Source organism: Gymnogyps californianus, chromosome 13, assembly GCF_018139145.2.
Source record: "Gymnogyps californianus isolate 813 chromosome 13, ASM1813914v2, whole genome shotgun sequence".
NCBI classification, from domain to species: domain Eukaryota; kingdom Metazoa; phylum Chordata; class Aves; order Accipitriformes; family Cathartidae; genus Gymnogyps; species Gymnogyps californianus.
In genome coordinates this window covers 4976259-4998267 of record NC_059483.1, presented here as the reverse complement: position 1 = coordinate 4998267, position 22009 = coordinate 4976259, and the positions used below count along the sequence as shown (strand labels likewise).

Genomic DNA, 22009 nt, shown 5'->3' with positions numbered 1-22009 from the left:
TAAATACTTCCGTAGGCTGCAAGGCTGGTAGGAGTGGTCTTACCTCGCGGTTCATTAAGTTTCCAGAAATCTTCATCTGCTGTCATTAAGTGCTACGCTAACAGGACTGGGTGGTTTTCCGGTGACTTGACTCCAGAGGACATAGCAAAACTTGTCTCAAGCACTTCTTTAAGCCACAGCCTTAGTGATGATTAATATCAAAAAACTGGGAAGAGAGAGAAATGCTGGTCAATAAAAGCTATAAGGGTGGTTCTGTCATCAATTTGCTGCACCGCGAAGGACAGACAGCAGTAGGAAGGCAGGCGACCTGGAGCAGAGGCGTCCCAAAGCCTTACTGGAAGATCTGCAATGCTTCTAGCGTGGGAAAACAAGCACACATAGCACTGTGTGCAGCAGAGAATTATTACGGAAGACTTGATCATTTTCTGACTTACATCAGTGTAAATCAGGAGTGCCCACGGAGTTACTAAGGTAAAGCCTAAAGTAACAACTAAGCAACAGAAACATCCATCCCAGAAAGTCAGATTGTGCTGAACTCACCCCAAGCGTGAGGACATCGGCCCCAGGTCCCCTCCCAGGCTGCAGAGAGGACACATTTGCATCCGCCGGGGGCTTGGGCAGAGCAGGCTGGACTCGGGGAGAGCCTGCTCATGGATGTACCTGCACCCGCTCCACTAAGCCAGCCCTACATCTCACCCACTTAACCTTCACTCCCCCAATACTACTCCCAGGGCTTTCCAGCGGACCAGCCGTATGCAGGGACTGGAGGATTCAGACATCCAGCGCTCACGTAGGAACTTGCAAGTGTCCACGGCAGCTGTCCCCGAGAAGGACCACGGGCAGTTAAGGCACCGGGCCGGGCTCGGCCCCGGCTCCCCTCGCCAGGAGACCTGGGGCCGGTGGGCTCCCATCGCATCAGTCGTCGCCTTCGCAAGCTTCTGCCGCTTTTATGCACGGCTTGCTTTCTCATTTAGCATACACAGTGAAACGGGTTAAAACCTAAAGCCATTTATAATAATTATTCTGAAGGTTGTCTACAGATAACGTAGAAAACACTGGATTTGGAAAAAAAAAATCCCTTTTAGCTTTAATTAAAGCATTTCAAAGCACTGGAAGGTTATTTATAGGGTGTGTAAATATAACTGGAGGGGAGGCAGAGTAAAGGGAGTTCAAAGGGTGTCTGTGAAAAGAAAAAACCCACTGTGTTATTGACACCGCTTCCTGCTTTCTCACACTCAACAACCTTCTTAGAACAAACTAGAGGAAACGACAGCAACAACAAAAAAAAAAAAAGCTACTGAGAGCTATTTGAGATTAAATAATACTTTTTGACAGCTGGTAGGAAAAGGATTGGTCCTGCATTCATGCTTACAATAGCATGCTGCTCCATACCCTCACTTGCATTGTAGAAGCATCTGAAAGCCCAGAGGGAGCCGCGGGTCGGGGCTGGCAGGGGGACGGGGACGGCAGGGGGACGGTGCCTGTGGGAAGAGCTGAGCCCTGACCTGCAGCATCAACGGGCTGGGGTGACCGCGAGGTGCTCCCACGAGGTTCTCCCTTGCACCGTAATCCTCTGGCATCGCCTACGGCTCATGCCTGGGGTATTTTTGTAGGACAAGTGGTTTTCATTCCCTCGGACTGAGGTCACCAGTCTCCATCTCGTGAGGACCCCAACTATTTTGGGATGCAGCTCTGGCCTCCCCGCCGCAGTCGCTGCCACCGGACTTTGGTGGGAGACAGCACCAGCTGCTGGGGGCTGCCCACGCAGACTCAGATGAGGACGTGTGGGAGAAGTTTTCCTGACAGAAACATGGCTTTAAGCAAAAATAAAATCATGTAATGCCTTCGTTTCCTCAGGGCTTTGGAGCATCTGTAGGCTGAACAGGGCCAAGAGGGAGGCTGAGGCCTGCCCTGCTGCAGGCTCCCAACTTCTCCAAGGAGCGACAGCATCTCCCAGCTCATGCTCCCTGACGATGCCTGGCCCTCAGGAAAGTCACCCCCACGCACCTACAGAAAACCCTCAGATTTTTCCTTCAATCCTTTGCTTACCCGCAAATCCATCCATAGCATACTCCTTGCAGGTTCTTTCCAAACCCAACGTCTCAGCCCTTTCTTCTGGCCTGTCTGGGGAATGGCCACTTTCTCCTGCACTGCCCCATGTAGATAGTCTTGCCCAGTCTTGGGTTTCCCACTCAACCCTCCTTAGCATCCCCACCCCACTGCCCCCTGCAAGTATCGGGTACCTTAGTCAGACCTGAAGTGATACACATATTGACCCACTCATTTCCCCATGAAAGAAGTTAACTCCTTGAGAACAATAAGAAGCACAGAATTAAAAACTGCTAAACCAAGTCACACGCAGCGCCTTATAGAAGATGAACTGCCTGCCCTCCCCTCTCCCCCAAAAGGCAATGAAGCAGAAATTAAGGACATGCAGTTTTGCCATATGAACTCCGAGATTTCGTGCATTACAGAAGCCATCAGCAAGGAAGGAGGAGAGACGACGAGCACCAGCTGGCTGGGCATCTCCTGCTCGGAGCAGCGGAAGAAACTACAGCTTCTGGAGGTCTTTGCACATGCAGAGAAGCCGCTCCGCAGATAATACCACAGAATGGGAATAGCACTTCTGCATCAGGACCTCTCCTGTAATTGCAGCTTGTTAGATGTGCACCCAGTGGTCTTTAGTAGTTCAAAAATGTGATGGAAAAGAAAAAAAACCTGGCAGGTGGCTTGAAAACTGTTTGAGAGAACATGCACTAAGAAAAGTCTGCAAATATACGAGCATATTAGAGGTGTGTATTCAGCTGGCAAGAAGCCTACGTGGGGTTGTAAGAAATGTTCTCCATCCTAGCAGTAAGAAAAAAATCCCCTGAAAAGTGATGGAGGAGGAAGAGACAGTTAAATTCCTTGCAAGAACCAGAGTAGGGAGGGGGGCACATTTGGGTAAGGACACAGGATTACATCCCTCCCGTTCAGCCAGCTCCGAGGGGGAAGCAGAGGCAGGTGCCCCTGCTGTATCCCGAGTTCCCACCTGGAAATCTGCACCGGTCCTCCAGAGGTGACCTTCCTGCTGCAAACAATTTGCGCTGGCTGTTAACAAAGCCAAGAGGATTTAAAGCACGGGACATGAAAGCTTCACAAACATACACCCTTTAAAATGTCTCCTCATCTTCATCTTTTGCTATTCCCTTAAAAAAAAAAAAAATACATTACACACTAGATTACTAAATGAACAGAAAGCCTTGGGGCCTGGGAGCCCATATTCCAAATGAGGAAATAGCAGCCACCGAGGCCAGCCAGGACCAGTCCGTTAGCCCCAGGCTTTCCGAATGAGCGCTAACAACACGGCCAGGGTATACAACAGCAGCTGAGTTTTGGGGGCTGGATCTCAGCCCCACATCTTACGTGGTTTGGGGAAGAGGCATCTTTGAGCGGTGGGGGAGGAGAGTTTGCAATGCGCATCACTGAGCGGTGCGGCTCGGAGATGAGCGATGCTGGGTGAAAACAACAGGCTACAAAGGCATTTTCCTATTTTAAAAAAATCAGCATGCTGCAGGGAAGCCATCGGTTCAGCTGGCTGCTTCCCTTCTGTTTCAGGAGAGCCAGCCAGTGTATCGGATATTCATTCATTTTGGGCTAACTATCTTTTCCATTTCTGAACAGCTTCAATTTTCTTGATGTCTCGGGGAATGGTTTATGAGGAAATAGAGCCTTGAGGGTAGACAGATGGAGAAAAATCTCCCTTCTCACCAAATTGATCGCTATAATCTTTCATCTGCTCAGCGCAGACCCGGGCTGCTGGCATTCGGAGGTGCCACAGCTCTACTTGCGGAGCAGCCCGTCGGGCTGCATGGTGCCTGCCCGTGCTGCTGCCGCTGCCGCTCGCTCCTTCCCCGGATGGAGACCTGGGAAGGAGGATGGACGGCACAAACCCAAACCATTTCACGTGACAGAAGGAAGAGGAAAGAAGATGAGGGGGGAGTTTCAGATCTGAGGTTCCGCTCCGGTGCTGAGCAGCCTCAGGGCTTGCCCACAGACAGGACTCGCACCAATTTAATTGCTGCCCTTGCCCCCTCTCTCTGCTGCTGCTGTTCTGTGGCATAAAGGAGCTTCACGTCACTACTGCTAATAACGAGAGGAAGAGAAACCCGCCATCCTTGTTATGAAGCACTTGTATAACAATATATCCATGCCGTGGGCTGTAACCAAAACCGTAATGGCAATGGCAGTGAGACACTGTGGGATCTCCAGTGTTGGCAGAGCTCAAGAATGGGTTAAATAAGCAGCTGCTGGGAATTATTTTGACACAGATCAACCTGCCTGAGGGCAGGAAAATGGACCTCGCAAGCTGTGTTCCCTTCCCATGTTCCCTGATGCAATGACTTTATGGGTACAGTTTTCCCTCCCCGGTCCTGGAAAGTTCTGGGGATGATGAAAATGTGACCAGCTCAAGCTGACCACTGGTGCACCAGTGGTAGAAACCATCTTCCCTCAAAGGGCAACCGTGGTTAGCTGGCATTGAGCAAAATAAATATGTAGAAAGGAAGACGCAAGGAACAATCATGTCACGCAAAATTTGACCAGGTCTGTAGGGAAGACAGCTAAGCTTACAGATACCAGCCTACACGTGATCTAATTCAAGGTCCTGCACCGAGATACTCAGGGTGGAGCTGCAGTGACCCATTTGACCGTCACCCTTCTGGTCCTGAGACAGCTTCTCAATCCTCCTCCTCCTCCCTGGGGCTCACTTTTCACTTCCAGGCTGTCCAAGCTGCTCCGGGGAGCAGCCCCAGCACAGCCAGCTAACCCCCAGCCCCTCGGCAGCCAGGGTGGCAGGACATTTGCCCAGCCACAGGGAAGTTTCTTGCCAGGGTCCCCATCAGCAGAAGTTAATACAGACCTGTCGGTAAAACCCACCATGCGGGTGACGCAGCCTCTGAGCAAACACCCAGCGGAGCCATCCCGACAGCTCGCCCCCCCCATGCCCTTCTCTCCTTTGGCTCGAGTCACTCCCATGACTCTCAATTAACATTTAAGATTTCACTGAATAGCTGGCTGATTTATTTTATTTCTTGGGCCAGTAATTTATGGAAATACATTCTTAAAAATCAAACAAAATGCACTTTACTAATAGATGGGCCATTCTCTGACATTTCGCAGAGTAAACGAGCATTTTTGCCCAGTGGCGTGTTGTCCCATGACTGAACCCCTATAAAGGCCTTCAAAAATATCTATTAGCCAAGCTCATTAGTTTAAATATCATTAAAATAAATTATATTTCTCTACACATAGGCCCCAAAGTGAATACTACTCTCAGCGGTTACAGGTCAAACACTCATTTACTCTAAGGACTCTTTGCGCTGAAAATCGAACGGGTGTTAAAATTACTTTACACAACTGCAGTGGTACAGAAGAGTCCTGGTAAAGAAATGGATCTGCCCATGCCTCATTGCTCACTTTAAAAGCATTAACATTGAATATGCAGAATTTATGACAGATTTTCTTTTCCATAAGAATCAACTTCAAAGTTTCCTGCTGGTTCTGCGAACAGTAAAAAGATCTTTACCTTAATTGTACTGCCTTTTTAGATTTATTCATGTATCCATTTAACCTGTTTAGAGACCCATTTTAAGGGAATACTTTAAGGTGGGTTTATTTTGGTGTAGCTCAATTTCTCACGTTTCTGGTTTCAGTTGGGGGGGGAGGGGGATAGGTTCGTTTGTTTTTCCATTGATCGGGCCCAAAAAATTAAACAAAAGTAGCGCCACGTCCATACAAACGGCACAAACTCAATTAGGCTGATTTAAACCGCTCCCCATTACCAGGACTGATTTACTGCCCTCTGCTAAGCCGTTGTGCCACTGCCGCCCAGTAACTCCTTGCACGTCCCGCTGTGCTCTGACGCTCCTCTGTCTTCAGCAGCAGCTTTCGCTAACGGTCTTGCTGCTCGTCCCAGCCCTTGCCCCGAGCCACAATACGGCAATGGGCTCACCGGTGGCCTGCAAAGTGCCCCCCTCGTACAACGAAGGGCACAAACGTGCGTATGGGGATACCTGGAGACGATACAGCAACAGGCAATGTACTTTCAAACCAGAGCCTGCATAACTGCACCACCTATCTGAATGCTTACCCCATAAACCAATTGTTTTTGAACTGCAGAGACGTGGCTGTTGATTTATGTTTTCATTGTTGTTGGCTTTGCTGAGCCTAGGCTGCCAAAAGGGAGCATTTCCTTCTATTTCTTGTCATATCTCACCAACAAAATTGTTTCCAAAACTCTGAATAGTTGCGTTTTTGTTGGAATATGGAAGTTAATAGGATGCAGTAGCATCACTAATGATATAACTGAGGTGCGTGTGGTTGCACAGAGGTCACACAACCCTTGCTCTGCTCTACTCGACCCCTCTACTATGGGTGATATAAGAGAAGAAATCTAGGGTGGCTCCAACGTCCCTGGACTGAATTTGCAGAACTAATAGTTACCGATGAAAAACATCGTCAAGGCAGAGCGCACATGGCAACCCACAAAGTGATTTTCACAGCCCTGTCCCAGCAGGCTCCTAACAGTCTGAAGCGATGAGGACCTTCGGCCGGCTGTTTTCTAGGTCTCGAAAGAAAACCCTCCCAAAACACCACACCAACCGAAGCGGGCAGTTATACCTCCAGCAGGTATTTGCACACCAGACCTGCAGCTGCTATAACTGCAAACACAAATTAGACAGCAGGCAGTTCTGAAGTCTGGATCTCAGTCATCTCTGGAGTGAAAAGTACATGTTATTACAAAAGCAATTTGTATGTTGCTATTCTCAAAGCATCACATGAGTTGTACTTTCCTTGTTAGCAGCACCTCGAGAACATTACTGCCAATGTAACAGAAATCCAGCATTAAGGTCCCCCTGTTAGGGCTATGACAGATTGCGGGGAGAAACAATGCAGTGATTGAGGACCTGGACTAATCACGCCAATTGATATAAATTACCATGTCAGCTATACCGTTGCCGCAGTCTGCAGGTTTACACCTCATTAAGCTTCCAAGTGCCAAATGAATCAACAGGATTCAGCAGAACCACTCTTAATTAATTGTTGTAGCAATAGGGAAAAAGTAACAGAAAAAGAGAATCAGAACTCGGTTTGCACAAACTGAAACTGTTTCTCTGATTTAGCATTTGAGATTAAAGACGCCCACGTACTAATCTCAGCCAGCAAATAACTGCCAGGGGCTGGTTTTGGACTAGGGTGGAGTGAAAATACAGGCTGGCGACTTGGAAAAGTTTTTCATCGAGTTCTTCAGTTTGTTTTGCACAGCTCTTCAGGCCTCAATGTTTTGTTGCCTGTGAAATCTCCAGGTTTCGATTTCCCACCCCACCCGCAGCGGGCAGAGGCCACTGCTGGGCACCTTGGCATCTCTTGGAGCTGATGGAATTTGCAATTCAGCAGCTTATTTTCAAGTTTAAGCCGAATGTGTCCATTTTTTTCCTGTCTACTTTCCCCAAAGCAAGATGCAAATTTAACAGTGAGGGAAGAGGCCAGGAAAGCTGTGGTCTCACCTCTGGCAGAGCTCCCAGCCTCTCGCTCTACTGAATCTGCCGTGCCAGGCTGCTGTAAGGACACAAGGTCGAGCCTGGGGGACAAAACATCAGCAGCCACAACACAGTTTGAAAAGCAAAGGACTCTCCTGTCCCTCACCTGAGCACGATGCCCTTGTCCTCGCAGGTGGCTCCCCTCCAGCACACAGCAGCACCAGAAAGTCTCATCAAAGCCTGGCAGACCTGGAGCTCAGGGCATGCTGCAGAAAACACGAGCACAGCCCGCGGGACTGCAGCATCTCCTGTAGCTGAACACACAGCCAGCCTCCGCAGACACTTGGCTTTAACACCTTTTTGTTGCATCTTTAGGATGGATTAAACACAGCCCCTCTGCTCCATCCCAGGCAGCAAAACTGCACCGTGCCTGCTGCCATGCCTGCTCACACAGCCCCGCAGCCAGGGTGCTCTCCCGAGCAGGAGCAATGTCCCCAGACCGGCAGTCGGGGCTGGCAGCAGGCAGGCAGCAGGATTGGGTGCAGGCAGCAGGCAGGCAGCTGGGCAGCATCCAGCTCACCAGAGCGGGGTTACACCATCACACCAGCACGCTCGTGGACCAAATCCAGCCGGGACTCCAGCGTGCGCGGCTCGTGCTCTCCAGGGGAGTTTTGTATGTCTTCTTCTGCCTTACCTCACGCGCGCATTACACCAGCTTAAAGTCTCCCTGGAGTTCACATCTGCTTACCACACAGCTTGTAATTGCTTGTGTAATGCAATGGTCAGTTTAGTGCTCAAACCACATTTCCAGCGTTGAACGTCTACAGGTACTTACGTTTTCCACATCGCTGTCAGTCATCCAGCCCATTTTCCCTAATCTATAAAACATCCATCTAATATTTATATCGCAGTGGGGCTTTGACAGCTACAGCTTGTAGCTGTCACTGTTTTTCTCCAACATTCAGGCCTAGTTACACTAGATTGTCCACTTACGCTATACCATCGATTAACCTGTAATTTAAGTAATTTGTAAGTAAAATGTAAGTTTAAGATGAAAACGGAATATGAACACAGATTTCACCTCTTTCATGCTTTTAACTGGGGAGCACCGCTGCACGGCAAGGAAGCGTTACTATTTCCATTTTAAGGGAAGCGGGGTGCCGGGAGCGTAAGGGAGGTGCCTGTGGTCACTCAAGAAAACAGCAGCACAGTAATGAGCTGAAATTACCTGTTCCCCATCCCGCATCCTCCTCCTCCACCCCTTTTTTCTTCTTTTTTGCCTGGGGTTGGATCCAGTGGAAATACCCAGCCAATTTCAGGGAACTCAGGGCTGTATTAAAATAACATAAGCAGCCAGGAAAACACGATACTGCAACTCTAGACCTTTTTGCAGGGCCTGGTTAGGTCAGAGGCCCCCGGGGAAGGCAGATGTTGATCCCCGAGGCAGCAGGCAGCACACTGGCGGCTTGGTGCTCCCAGCGCAATGCCTCCTGCATTCCCATGCATGCGAACACGTGCATCGGGGTCTGTATCACATTATCAATGAAAATATCTTCCCACAACTTGCCAAAATCCACCCAATTCTTTTAAAGGACTGGTCTGGGACTTCACCTGCTTCCTCGGATTAATTTGAATCATACCTCCTACCAGCCTAATACATCGTTATTTTCTTTATTTTCTCTTTTCCCCATATAAATCTATACAAAATTAATAAAGCTGATTATTCGTTAAGCAAAAATGATCTTAAACCATATTTCTAAGCCTCAGAATTCTAGTAACTATCAGTATTAAAAAAAATATTAATTGCAGTTTGGTTTTGATAAAGTTGGGGCCAAAAATATTTATTTACATTTTAAGTATTCTGTTCTCTTACATTTATTACTGCAATCAATGCAATAGCATTTCCACATTTGTTTTATTTTAAGGGATTTAAGGTGCAAATTGGAGGATTAGCAATCCAAACAGAATAGCAGGAATAGAAATAGGCTTCGAAGCCCATTTATAAACAGCTAATTGCCGAAGAGTCTCTGTTAACAGCATTCTGGGGTGAGACAAGCGAGGAGCCCCACACTGGAAGGCAGGTTCTTGTGTGGAAAGTCACTTCACACCTCAATTACAGCTTCTGCCAACCACTTCAGATCTGAAGTACGACGTTTTCTCTGGTGAGAGGATACCATTAGCGCAAGGAGCAGTTAGCACCAAGGCTGCAAACTGAGCAGCACCCAGGGAAATCACCTCGCAGGGGGAACTCCTCAGACTTTTGTTTTTAGCCACTTTGAAAAGCAAATTGATGAACACACACACACACTCGTGTGCGCACACACACGCTTCCTTTGCCGCCTGTGCTGGATATTCACTGACACCCAATCAGCTTTGCAGTTAATAAGAAAAGCGTGATTTAGGACTTTTCATTAGGGTCATTAAGAGCATGGTATTAAGGTTCCACAAGCTTATTGTTTCAGCGATATAGGAAAGATATATCACTGTAATTACTTATAACTCAAATCCCTAAGGATTTGAGAGCATAATCACGTTAGCATCAGTATCTTCTTGGAATAAAGATTCTTCCCAATTTTTAGACAGTACTATTCCACTTACTCTGAGACCCAACATATCCTGCACTACCGTGACCGATGAAGTTTGCTGTCGGATATCTGAAGAGAAAAGGGAACTTCCCGCCGCTGCCCCACACCAAATCCTTGCCTTATACTTCAGACCACGGATGAATGACTGGATCACTGCCAGGCACCTTGGTTTAGTTTCGTAGCTCTCGCAGATGATCCTCACAACTCTGACTTTGATACAGCCCGGTGTGTCACTGCGGATGAAGTGGTGATCCTTCCCACGCGGTGCCACGGCAAGCTCCCACGCACATTTCTGCTCCTGTGCCTTCGCCTCTGCCGTTTCCCAAAGCAGCAGGCACGGCGTTGCTTTGCAGGCCTGAGCGGGGCACACGTACCGCAGAGTTAGGAAGAAAAGCACAGTAAGTGTTATAACTTACACCAGGTCTCAGGGAGAGGCAATTTCAGCTCACCCCTTTACCCCAGCTATAGGGACCAGGCACAAACGGACCGGTCACTCAGGACAGGTACAAAGCAGCGTGGGAAGGTGACTGGAAGGATGGACCAAAAATCTCAACTTTTTATTGCACTCTTGGTTATGTGATCATTTCAGACAATTTAATTCCTAAATTAACGACAGGACTAGCAACTCCTGAGTAATCTGCCAGGTACAGCAAAGTTAGGATATATCACATGGACACAATCAAACCTGCACAGATGCACACTGTGTGTAACTCCTCGCAGCGCTGTTCCAAGGTGCAGAAGCACACAAAAAAGTGCTAAGGCAATTTAAAACACAAAAGGATACACACCATGACTTCAACTTTGATAGCCTTCCCCCTTCCAAGTGCATTATTCCCAGGACGTTACAGTCCCTGTGCATTACTCGTTACGATGGCACACAACACGTTCTGGCCATTTTTTTATTCCTCAGATATTTTCCAGTCGGACTAACAGACAAACTGCTCTGATGAGTTACCCGCTTCCAGTTGTTAGCAGCCTGGCAGAAATCAGCAGGAGAGCGAGCAACAGGTTCCCCTATTGCCACTATTGATCCATCAGCGAGCCTGCGAGTGTGAAAGGGAGAGGCAGCTGTGGAGGCATTAAGCTACTTGTCCAGGACAGCAAATACTGAAAAGCAATGACAGCTCGTCCCCGTGCTCTGCCTGGTACTCCCCGCTCTGGCTCTGATAGTCCTGAGCAACTTCTTCCTAAATCCACAGTATGAAGTATTGCACTCGCTTTTTAGAATATCATCACTGAAACCCAGATTCGCAGGCTCAGATGCTTTGACCTTGTCTGCTTTTACACTTCCACATTCAGATTTTAAAATTAATCATCTAATTCCAGGTAACTGCTTTTAAATTTGGCCGAATGGGGCATGAATCTTGCTGAATGAGAAATGCAGGTCTCTATAGTGAAATAGATTAAGCACTGCTACACTCCCCATTTTGTTTCAAGACTTCAGTTGCAATTGCCTGCTCTAATTTGAGATGGGAAGTCTCACTATAGGGTAATTAAGCACGCGAGGAGCTCCGGAGAGCTGCCTGCCAGCACCTGGCAGTGGGATTCCCCTTCCAGAGGCACCTGCACTAAATGGTAATTCCTTCCCTCCATTTCCCACTTCACTCCCCGACACTTCTCCCAGCAGCTCGGAGGAACAGATGGAGCAATCACCCTCCTCCTCTCCACAGTACAGACCCCTGCTGCTACCCAGCGCCTTATGCAGTTGTAATACACATAATTAGGCAAATCAATGGACAATGCAGCATATTAGAGAAGGAGGAGTTACATCAAGGCAAAACATGAATCCCAATTTATTTACCGCAGGAAATGGGATATTTCTGCATAATTGCCAAGAATTGCGGACAGGAGACAAAAAGTAATTGCAGCCCTGGCAGGTCGGGTGCTGCAATCAGGTCACTACCTGGACTTTTTGGAGTACAGCGGAGGGGAGTTTGTTCTCATCTTGATACGCAGTTGATTTATGCCTTAAACATCTCGTTACCATTTATGAGTTATACTCCCAAATCTCTCTCACATCCATAATCAGAGAGAATGATGTTTACTGCCATTCACCCTACCACTGACTCCAGACCGACAAGCACAACTGAAGGTTGCAAAATCCTTGTTGCCAGCAGCGGCCCTCCCTGCCCTTCATGGAAAGCCAAAGCTCGCATGGCAGAGGCCAAGCACACACAGCTGCCGTCTCCTGATAAAACCGGCTGCTGAACTTTCTCCTCCCATTGCTCCCCGGCACAGCTTTAAGGTCAATGCTGGCTCCATGCTCCCTGCCCAGCAGCTTCTCTCCTCTCCTCCTTCACCCCCTGCAGCTCCCACCCCGCCAAAGGCAGGAGATGGTGCGGTCTCACCATGTCCGAGTGGCAGAGTAGAGGCGTGAGAAGTAAAATACGCCAACGTAAGGAGCAGGCATGCTCGGGCAAGTGCCCTGTGAACAGACAGGCGAGGTGACGAGGGGAGCGACGTACGGAGATGGGACCTCCATGAGCAACTTAGCACACGAGAAGGGGGGTTCTGCGCTGAAAGCGGGGTCATGCACGGAGAAGAGTGGTGCAAGCCAAATCAGTAACGAGAATGAGAGGGGCTATTAAAATTTCTGGGCTCTTCAGAGAAGGTGATCTGCCTGCCAAGAGGAAACACCAGGGATCTGTTTCCATTGCTAGAAACAGTCTTGCACACGCACAGTGGGTTTTATCCTGGTTTATGGACTTGAAGCAAGGCTATGTTCAGGGATTACCCAAGAACAGGACCTTTCCAGAAGACCACCACCAAAGTATTGTTCAAGTGGTGATGAGGCCTCACAGATCCCCCTGGGCAGAGGGCTAAGAGGTCTGTTTTACAGAGGTATTGATACACAGTGCAACAGAGAGCCAAGCCTTCAGACACATCCTTTTGTTTTTGTTTTTTTTTTTTTTTAAAAGAGGTTTCTGCCATCTAATTTTCGCCAGGTTTGTCTAATTTTCAGGGGTTTAGAGGAGCAGTGACTCCAGCTGGTGTGGGTGAGAACTGCAGCTCCCAAGGCACCGACGGCCTTGAGTCAGACACTCAGATACTGATACACAGAAAGATATTTAAGAATACATCAGAAATTGTAGATGTTAGCCTCTTGCCCTTGCTCAGCACAAGTCAGTAGCAGAGAAAGAAGTCTCCACTATCAGATTTGAGCTTTATTCCTTTTTACTCTCTTTCTGTGTTCCCTTTCCAAAGGCTGGACCTTCCCGAGTCAGGCCCGGTACCTCTGTGAAAGCAGGGAAAATGATTTGCAAAGTCACTCAGAACATCAACAGTGAAGAGAGGGACTGGCCACTGAGCTCCTGGGGCTACTGCTTAGTAAGGTTACCACCTGGCTGACCGTGCTAGTTTATAAACCTGAAACTTTCTGTTCTTTTCCATGCTAATCGCTAACCAGTACTACCTGACTAAAGGAAGCTTCTCCCACAGAAATGACCGGCTGTTGGGTCAGAGCTGTCCTCCTTCATGGAGCTCTGCCAACATCTTAGTCCTCACCTAAGGGACACAGCTTTTGTTCTTGTCCTCAAGTATCCTCCAAAATGCCACCAACTACGCTCAACTGTATTGCGGCTTTTGAATATGAGAAAACGTTTAATGAAATGCAAACCAACATTACCAAACGCATTTCAGATACGATCTAAGTCAGGTCTCCAAATGCAGTATTTGTGAAAATGGTACTGTCACTTCTCCGAAACCTAAGAATATAAAAATAGTACGATTTATGGGTACCACAGTACTACAAACGCAAATTTATTGTGTCAATGCAAAATCATGCCTCACACATGCCCACACAACCACAGGCTGTAGCCCGCTTACCACTAAAACGGAGAGAGACAGATGCACGACAGGCTCAGAAAATACTTTAAAATTAGTGACTTGCTAAGACAACTGACACCAATACCATTTGTTCGTATGCTATAAAGGTGCAAATATCATCCACTGCTGAAATATTTAAGAAAAGTCTGCAAGTTCACATTAGACATTTCCCTGGGTGCTGCACCCTGCTCACTGCAGAGACCCCCGCGGTGGGGGTACCGTATTTGCTCCGTGTGTAAACGCCCAAGTACAACCATAGCAATTCCATATTCATTTTGTTCTCCCAGCTTATCTTCTCACAGCTCTGGAGTGCATTCTTCCTTATCTTGGAGACAAATGGCCTCCACGGAGAGCTCTAAACAGCAGAGCTATTTATCTGTTTGACATGTGTTTCCCTGTTTGTTTTCTCCAGCCTTGAGACAGTCAGCTCAGGCTTCGACAATATTCAGCTATGTCAACGGCAGAGGGTTGCCTGGCCCCTTCACTCCAGTGCTGTGAATCAATTTCTTTGCCATATTTATCATTTACTGTAGTAAATCAAGTCTAATGGATGCTTTTTTCTTTTGATATAGAGCAAAGCCTTTACAAACTTTTCAGAAAGCTGGCTGGAATTAAAAAAAGCCGGGGAAAAAAGAAATAAATTATTTAATCAATTCAGCACTGATTTTTTCTTTGGGGAAAGAAATGAAAAGGTGGCAACGTCCTGTGGGTGACACTGTCCCCATGGAAAAAAAGGAGAAAAAAAAAGTTTATCTACTGATTACTTCCAGTATTCCACTTGTTGCTTTTAACACCTTCTTTTTAAAGCACTACATCAACAAGCGTCTTCCTGTCTAACGTAAGTGCATCTCCATTCTTTCAGAGCCAACTCCTGGAGGCAAGGGACTCCCTCCCTCCGCACACACACGTCGTGTTGCTCCCTCAGTCCTGCCAAGCAGTGCAGCCAAGGCTTGAGAGCACCAGATTTGCCTTCGTTCTCATTTACCAGGGCTCTGTTACACTCGGGCAGCTCAAGACAGCAGGGCTAGCACATATGCACAAACAGGGCCTGCAGATCCCTCTCCTGCTATCCTTGGCAGGAGCAGCACTCCAGGCAGCACTGAGGATGGAGAACAGGCTCCCCCGGGGCCTCAGGCAAGAATTCAGGCTGCTGCCATTCACTTACCCAGGGAAGATCAGCTTTCTGTAAGGACAGCTCACAAACACCTCTGCGAAGATGTGAGGCTGGGAACGAGACCTTGCCTTCGCTCGGGTCTGGATAGGAACAGAGGTCGGTGCTGTCCCAATGACAGGCTACTGCAGCGGAGAAGTGTCAGGACGTTAACTGGAGCCATCTTCCCATGGCCACCTTAGTTGGCTTCAGGGGAGCGCTGCACCACAGCCACAACATAACATCGGGACAAAATGCTCTATTTAGCATGAATCTCTAATATAAAGTTAACTGATGAATAACAAGACATTAAACAAATTATATTTCCAACTCCATTTAATCTCTCCCCCACAGCACTCCGTACACCTCAGACAACCTGCTTTCCCCTCCTCCAGCAAAATGCCACAGCTCTTCTCCTCTCAGGCTTAGCTCATATTCAAACTTATTTTCAGTAGGAATTTTGTCCAGCCACTGGATTCTGTTCCCTTTGGACTGATTACGATGATGAGCAACAAATGCCTTAAAACAAAGTATTGGCTGTGCTACAAATAAGCTTGGCTGGATAGGGTGGGGAGGGGCACTAGAAACAAGGAGAATTTTAAAACCAACAGAACAGACTACACATGTATTGAGCTCCTCATTTATCAACCAATTTCCAGCCTTGAAAACCTGCGTAAGAACAATTCCTATGGATTCATCCAAATAGCTCCTCTACATAAATTTGACTCCTTATTGGAGTTCACTCGCTTCTTTCAGAACCCACACCAGCTTACGGGATTGAGGGGTCAGGCGTGGTGGTGGGGTTTGGGTTTTTTTGTTTTTCCCAAGTGTTTGTGGTTCATGGATTCAGCAAGCCTCAGTTTTGGCTAAACAAGGTTACAGAGCTCCACTTTTCTTGTAGCAGTGTCTCTGTGTGTTCTTTTTGGAGAAGCAAGGCTTCTCTTTCATACAGACATTGCTCATGCTGAGCACTCTGGGTGTGCTGGATAATGCAGCCACATGTGAAATTCTTATCACCCAATACAGAAACTATTCCCACTCCACCACTACAAAGGTCACATAAAATTGCTATCAATCAATATGTAACAATCAACATTCATTATCAGCTCCACAACGAGCAAACAGAGGTTTGCAAAAAGGCAATGATGAACATCAACATTGGACAAAAAGGGGAAGAAACCTGGGAATGGGCCTCAGGGTACGACACATGACAGCACATTGCCCCAAGCACAGACGTGCAGAGGAATAGCAGGGCAGAAGCAGAAGGAAAGGCAGCACACTGCAGACCTGCGGGAAGTGAGCAGGCACCAGTATGTTTTCGGAGGCAGAACCAGCTCAACTATGCAGGGTCTCAAAGGTGAAGACATCAATGACATCGAAGTTATCTGGGAGTTAACGTCTGTGTGCATGCCATGTTCTCATCTGGCATTTATTGTGGCATCACATTGTATGGACACTGAAGATATTTACACCCAAATGGGATTCACGCAGACAGATGGAAAAGGCTCACAAATGGTATAAAGAAACCATGCTTTTAGGCACGCAGAGGAAAGAACAAAAAGAGTAACGAAAGATGTCCTCACTCCAGAAGAGGCAGTCAGGCCCTGCAAGTAAGCAGGTCTGTTGGAAAAAGAGGAACATTCTCCTCAACAGTCTGCCACAAAAATGGGAGAATGGAGAAGGGGAGGGGAAAAAAAAAAAAAAAAGAGAGCTGAAGACATGGGATATTACAAATACCTACCAATTTTCACCACATGTATTTCCTAACTCATACTAATATAGCTTTTTGCAGCCCATGTTCAGTTGAAGGAAGTTTCAGAGTTCATACCTCTAATTTGGGGAGAGAGGGAGTAGAGTTACTTTTTTTTTTTCTTTAAGCACATTTTTCCCCCTCTCTCAGACATATGCTGCATAATTGCAGCTACAGTGTAGACTTTATTGCTAGCATTTAGAAGAGTAAGTGCTCACTGACATGCAAGATGGGAAAGGTTCCTCCCCTGGGGAACAGAACACAGAGACTGATTAAGCGACCAGTAGGTATTTAAGAACATAAAAAATATTGGCAGATCAGGGTTGCAGTTCTCACTGAACAGGAGTCAGCACAGGAACAGAGCTAGCCTACTGATTTCCAGCAGGGTGTAGCATTGGTGAAGAATAAGTCTTTAAGCTTAGGATTTTTATACACTTTTTAATAGTAAAAAGGTTGAAAAGTAATCATGGCTCGCCCCTCCAGAAGCATGAATCAGGTGCTCCTGTTTTGTCAGGCTGCTGAACCAAGCCTGGTGGTCCATGCCCCATCCTGCCTCCCTCCCAAATCCTTTGGTAGAGATTGAATAGCAGCATATAATTTGCAGTAGCCACCTGATTTCAAGAACCTATCTACAGTTAACAGAAATTACCACAAAATATATTGACTGATTGGATTATTTTAACATTATAAAGACAAAAAGGAGCAAATGAGTTGGCCAAAGCTACGTGACAGACTAATAACAAAGCCAGGTCTAGACCACACAGGTTTGCTTTCAGTCCTACACTCAAGACTGCTGTACCATGTTGTTTCTTCATTTTGGTTAACATTACTGTGGCAATATTAAGAGCATACGCAGAAAGAAGTAAGAAGTAATTATGATTTCTGTTCTTTAGCGTCCACACATGGAAACATTTCAAAAACAGCACAAAAGAATAAATACATGACAAAACTGTTGAAATAACTTACGTAAGAACTGCAGAAATATAAGCTGTAACCCTTCTATCTTGTAGAAATATAAGCTGTAACCCTTCTATCTTGTACTGATGACAGACATTTATTTTGTACAAAAAATAGAAAATATTCATATATTTAAAAACAATTTGTCAGCACTATTTAGACTTTTAAAGTTATAGCCATTATTTTTGAAGTGGTTAGCTATAAAGCATTTTAAAATGAAAAAAATGCAGCAAAATGTCATAAACAATTTTATACAAACATTATGAGGATATTTTTCAAGTAAATCCCAACAGCTAAAGATAACTAAAATGATGCTACAACTCATTTCAGTTGTATTTGATTAGGACATCATTCTACCACCAAATAAGCTTAATGAAAACTGCTTCTAGAAGTTTACTGAAGTTACACATTCCCACATGTAGAGATCAAATCTGAGACTCTGTTGAATCAGAGAAGAAAAATAAAAATCTAACTATGAGGGTATCTATCATACAGTCACATAAATTCTTTTCAAAGCAGTTTTGTCCTCCAAACTGTCAACACAACAAAGAAGAAAAATATCAACTTCTTTCTGCAGCTCAGGATAGCCTTGGGAACACCTCATTATAGCAATGAGCTGTGTTGCTAGTGGGTCACACCGTGTTCTTACATGGTCCTTTAGTCTTCATCTTCATTTGTGCTGCAAAGAAAAAGCAGTGGGTTTGTCTTTGAAGACACCTCCAAGAAATTTCCCTTCCCAGCAGTATCTTTTGAAAATCTGTCAGGTTCAGATACACAGTTTTCTTCTTGTTCCTGTAAAATGCAGCTTGCAGTAGCCAATCCTTCAGGCTGTTCTGAAAGTCTAATTGCAGTGTGCATTTGCTTTTCTAATTCTTCTATCAATTTTCCAGAAAGAGATGTAGATTGCAAAGAAACCTTTGATTTTTCATCACTAACCTCAAACGTCGAAGTGTTTGTGCCCTGCCTTAATCCATTACAGTCAATAAGTGGAGCTGTCCTCTCCTCTTGAAGCGTGCCTTCTAAAGAATTTATTTTCCCGTCTTCACTGGTTGAGGACTCTCGCTCATCTGAATCAAAGCCTTCTGTCTCACATGATGAAGTACTGCTTGATTCTTCAGAGTCACTTGTCTCCGACTCAGAGGAAGGCAGCTGTTGCTTGGAAACTGTGCCAGCAGCTTTTAACATGCTCTCTTCCTCTTGTACCAGCACTGCTGCTGCTTCCAGCTCTTCTAGTTCAAATCCTATGTGGGACTTAGCGAGTGTGGTTTTCTGCAAGGATTCAGAGAGTGCAGCCAACTTTTTTGACCTTTAACAAAGAACAAGATATATTATTTAACTTTACAAACAGAACTTTCCCATTTGATAACGAGAACACAAATCTTAAACATTTCTACTATTCACTTGTTTGCAACCAATTTTCTTCTTCAATTATGATTGCAAAAGTAGATGCTATGGGGGAAAAAAAAAATCTTAAGTATTCATAATTACTATTCTTTTGGGTAACTTTTCCCACAAGGCTAAACAATATCCCACTGAAAGTCTTCAGTGACACTTTCAGAAAAGTTACTGCTTCTTTGGTGTTTCAGCAGCACACAGTAAGGGAAAAGGGATTTCAGAACAAACCTTTTCAAGATTGCTGTCGTTAGCAGTGAACTCTGCAGCATGTGGCTTGCTGAATTAAGTTTATATGCAGCAAAATCACTTTGTTTTACTACCCTTCCAGATATGTCTGTTAAAAGCAGATGAACTAATTGGACATAGCTAATCAGGTCCATCTCAGTGATAATTCTCCTCCTCTCACAGCTAGCTTGGTGCACCCATGATAGCAGGAGATGTTCAATACTCTGTCTGTAGATGTGCTTTACCTTTCACTTGTAACTCAGCTGAAACATAATTCAACGGAAATATCAGGACCTTTTACATAAACGCCTCTAATAAAGCAGGCATGCTACGTCAGCTTCAAATCTTTGGTACAGCCATATCCACTTCCTCAAGTGTTTTGAAGTCAGCACGTGCTTTACCAGAAAAGTGCATCATGGATTTATAAATAGAGAGCACAACAAGTAAGAGAGTGCCTTGAAATGGAGGTGGGGGGGCAGAGGGGAAAACGGGTATAAAATAACAAACATACATCCTGTTTCTTGTTGTAGAGTTTTGCCTCAGACTATCAATCAACTTTTCACCACTTCCTGCAACAGCAGGTCTACTATAAATCCTGCAGTAACTGACTGGGTTTCATTTCCTCTGCCAAACCTGCTAACCTGCAAGGCATGACACACTGACACTGGAGCAAGTAGCTGATAATGTAATACATGACTCCTGCGAGGCAAAAGTTAAAGTGCTTGTTCTCTCAGTCGAATGATTTTAAAGATCTTTATATTCCATTTCCCAGGGGGCATAATTACTCAGTATAACATAGACGCTTCAATTTTTTTTTTCTCATACAAGGACCTGTATGTAAAAGTGGGGGAAGGGAAATTCAATGCCGCTTCTTACACGTTTTACAAAGACAGTGCAACATTTAAAAGCTGAACTTGGAATAAAACATACTAAACTTCCTTAGTTCAACCCATAGACTAGAAAACTAAGAAGTAAGTGTTTCCCAGAAGTAAATGAAGCAACAGAGAACAATTTCTATTTCTACAATTTTTAAATCTAAAGCTAAGAATTAGATCACATTATCCTAGCAGCCTCCTATATAAACACAGGTACCAAATTTTAAAAAGCTGCTTACTTAGCACTATACTAATTTTTTCTTCTTGGTGATATATTTCCATTTCATTTTTGTCAAGAACTTGACTTTTTCTTGAAAAGTTATGGAGGATTTGAGAAATTGCCAACTTAATTGGGAACAAAGAAAGCATTCTTCCTGCTCCATAGGTAAAAAGAAAGACAAAGAAGCCAAGTGATACGTAGAAAGGTTCATGAAACCTTGCAGGTAGGTGGTAACAGAATAACTGGCTTGCAGGGATATCTGCTTCCTGAACACATTGGCGAGAAGCTGGTTTATACCCCAAGTCAAAAGAGTTTATATCCCTTTCAGAGAGCATTTTGCTTTGCTTTTGAAACAGTCTCTTTCCTTCCTTCTAACTATACGTACATATGTGTATGCATGTGCCCCCTTCCCCTGTGAGAGTTGTGAATAATATGAAGGTACAATCCTTTCTCCTGTACTATTGCCTGACTGTCCGCAAGAATACAACGAGCTCCAAAAGCTAAATGTGCCTTGTGACAGAGAACTCTGTTTTGTGCTTATTTTATATGTAGTTCCTTTTAATTTCATTAACAGCCATGAGCAACTAAATGTAGGCACAACCATTTCCTCCGGTGATACATCTTCAGCTCCAGATACCTCAGTCTTACCTACCTGTTTTACTGCTGCCATTATAGATAGACAATCAATTTTGAAAGTCCTGTTTGTCCTCACATCTCTTCTATCATGCCTGTCACTTTGTTTCCCAATCCTATATGTATTTTTTGGCTTTTCCCTATTTCTGCTGTTCTAATTTTTCATGCATATTTTTCCTGCTAGGTACTCTCAGTCCTTGAAATCACTCCCTTAAAATCCTCTCCTCCTCTTTTACTATTCTCTTATAATGCAGTTAACATGTTAGATATAGAAACATGTCACATAACTGAATCAAGTGTTAAGGAAATATATGGCATCAGGTACTTTTTGGCATTAATAAATACTTCACTGTGCTCCAGATTACTTAATGCCAAGTGTTAAGGAAGAAAATACACAGTGATATACTCATTTGACTCAACACGCATTATGTTACTAAATTAGATGTGGTACTGCTGACAGATAAAAAATGGCCTCTCCAAAGCAGCAAGTGTTTGGTCACTCTATACACAAATGCATTTTTATCAATGACTTCAAAGAGAATGAATGAAAAGGCTGGTGCGTGACAGCTACAGACAAACATCCGTCCTACTGGACAACTGTAAAACTGCAAAAGGCATTCTTAGTCTGAAAACCTTCTGAGTGATCAAAATACACTATGAAATAATGATTTCATAAAACAACTGCGGCTTCAAGTTTCACATTTAGTCCTTTTTCCCAAAAGTTTTGATAGAACTACTGAGAGAGGACGTGCTTTTTTTCTTTACAAAGGATTACAGGAAAAAAAGCCATTGATTAAACAGCCCGCTCTTCCCTTCTAACAATAACAGCCCAAATGGATACTCGGCTTGGATGAGTAAATGCCTGCAAAAGGCC

General features: G+C 45.3%; 1 protein-coding gene across 3 annotated transcripts in view; it reads right to left on the bottom strand.

Moving 5' to 3' along the window:
- Window positions 1–17261: 17261 nt before the first annotated feature.
- Window positions 17262–22009, bottom strand: part of SHQ1 (SHQ1, H/ACA ribonucleoprotein assembly factor) — a 53274-nt gene continuing 48526 nt past the window's right edge. For 2 of the 3 annotated variants that reach the window (XM_050904666.1, XM_050904665.1), the window contains exon 11: window positions 17262–19093. In XM_050904666.1, coding sequence (XP_050760623.1) covers window positions 18445–19093 — 649 coding nt within the window. In that variant the 3' untranslated portion in view covers window positions 17262–18444. The remainder of the gene's footprint in view (window positions 19094–22009) is intronic. The other variant, XM_050904668.1, reaches the window with a different exon arrangement.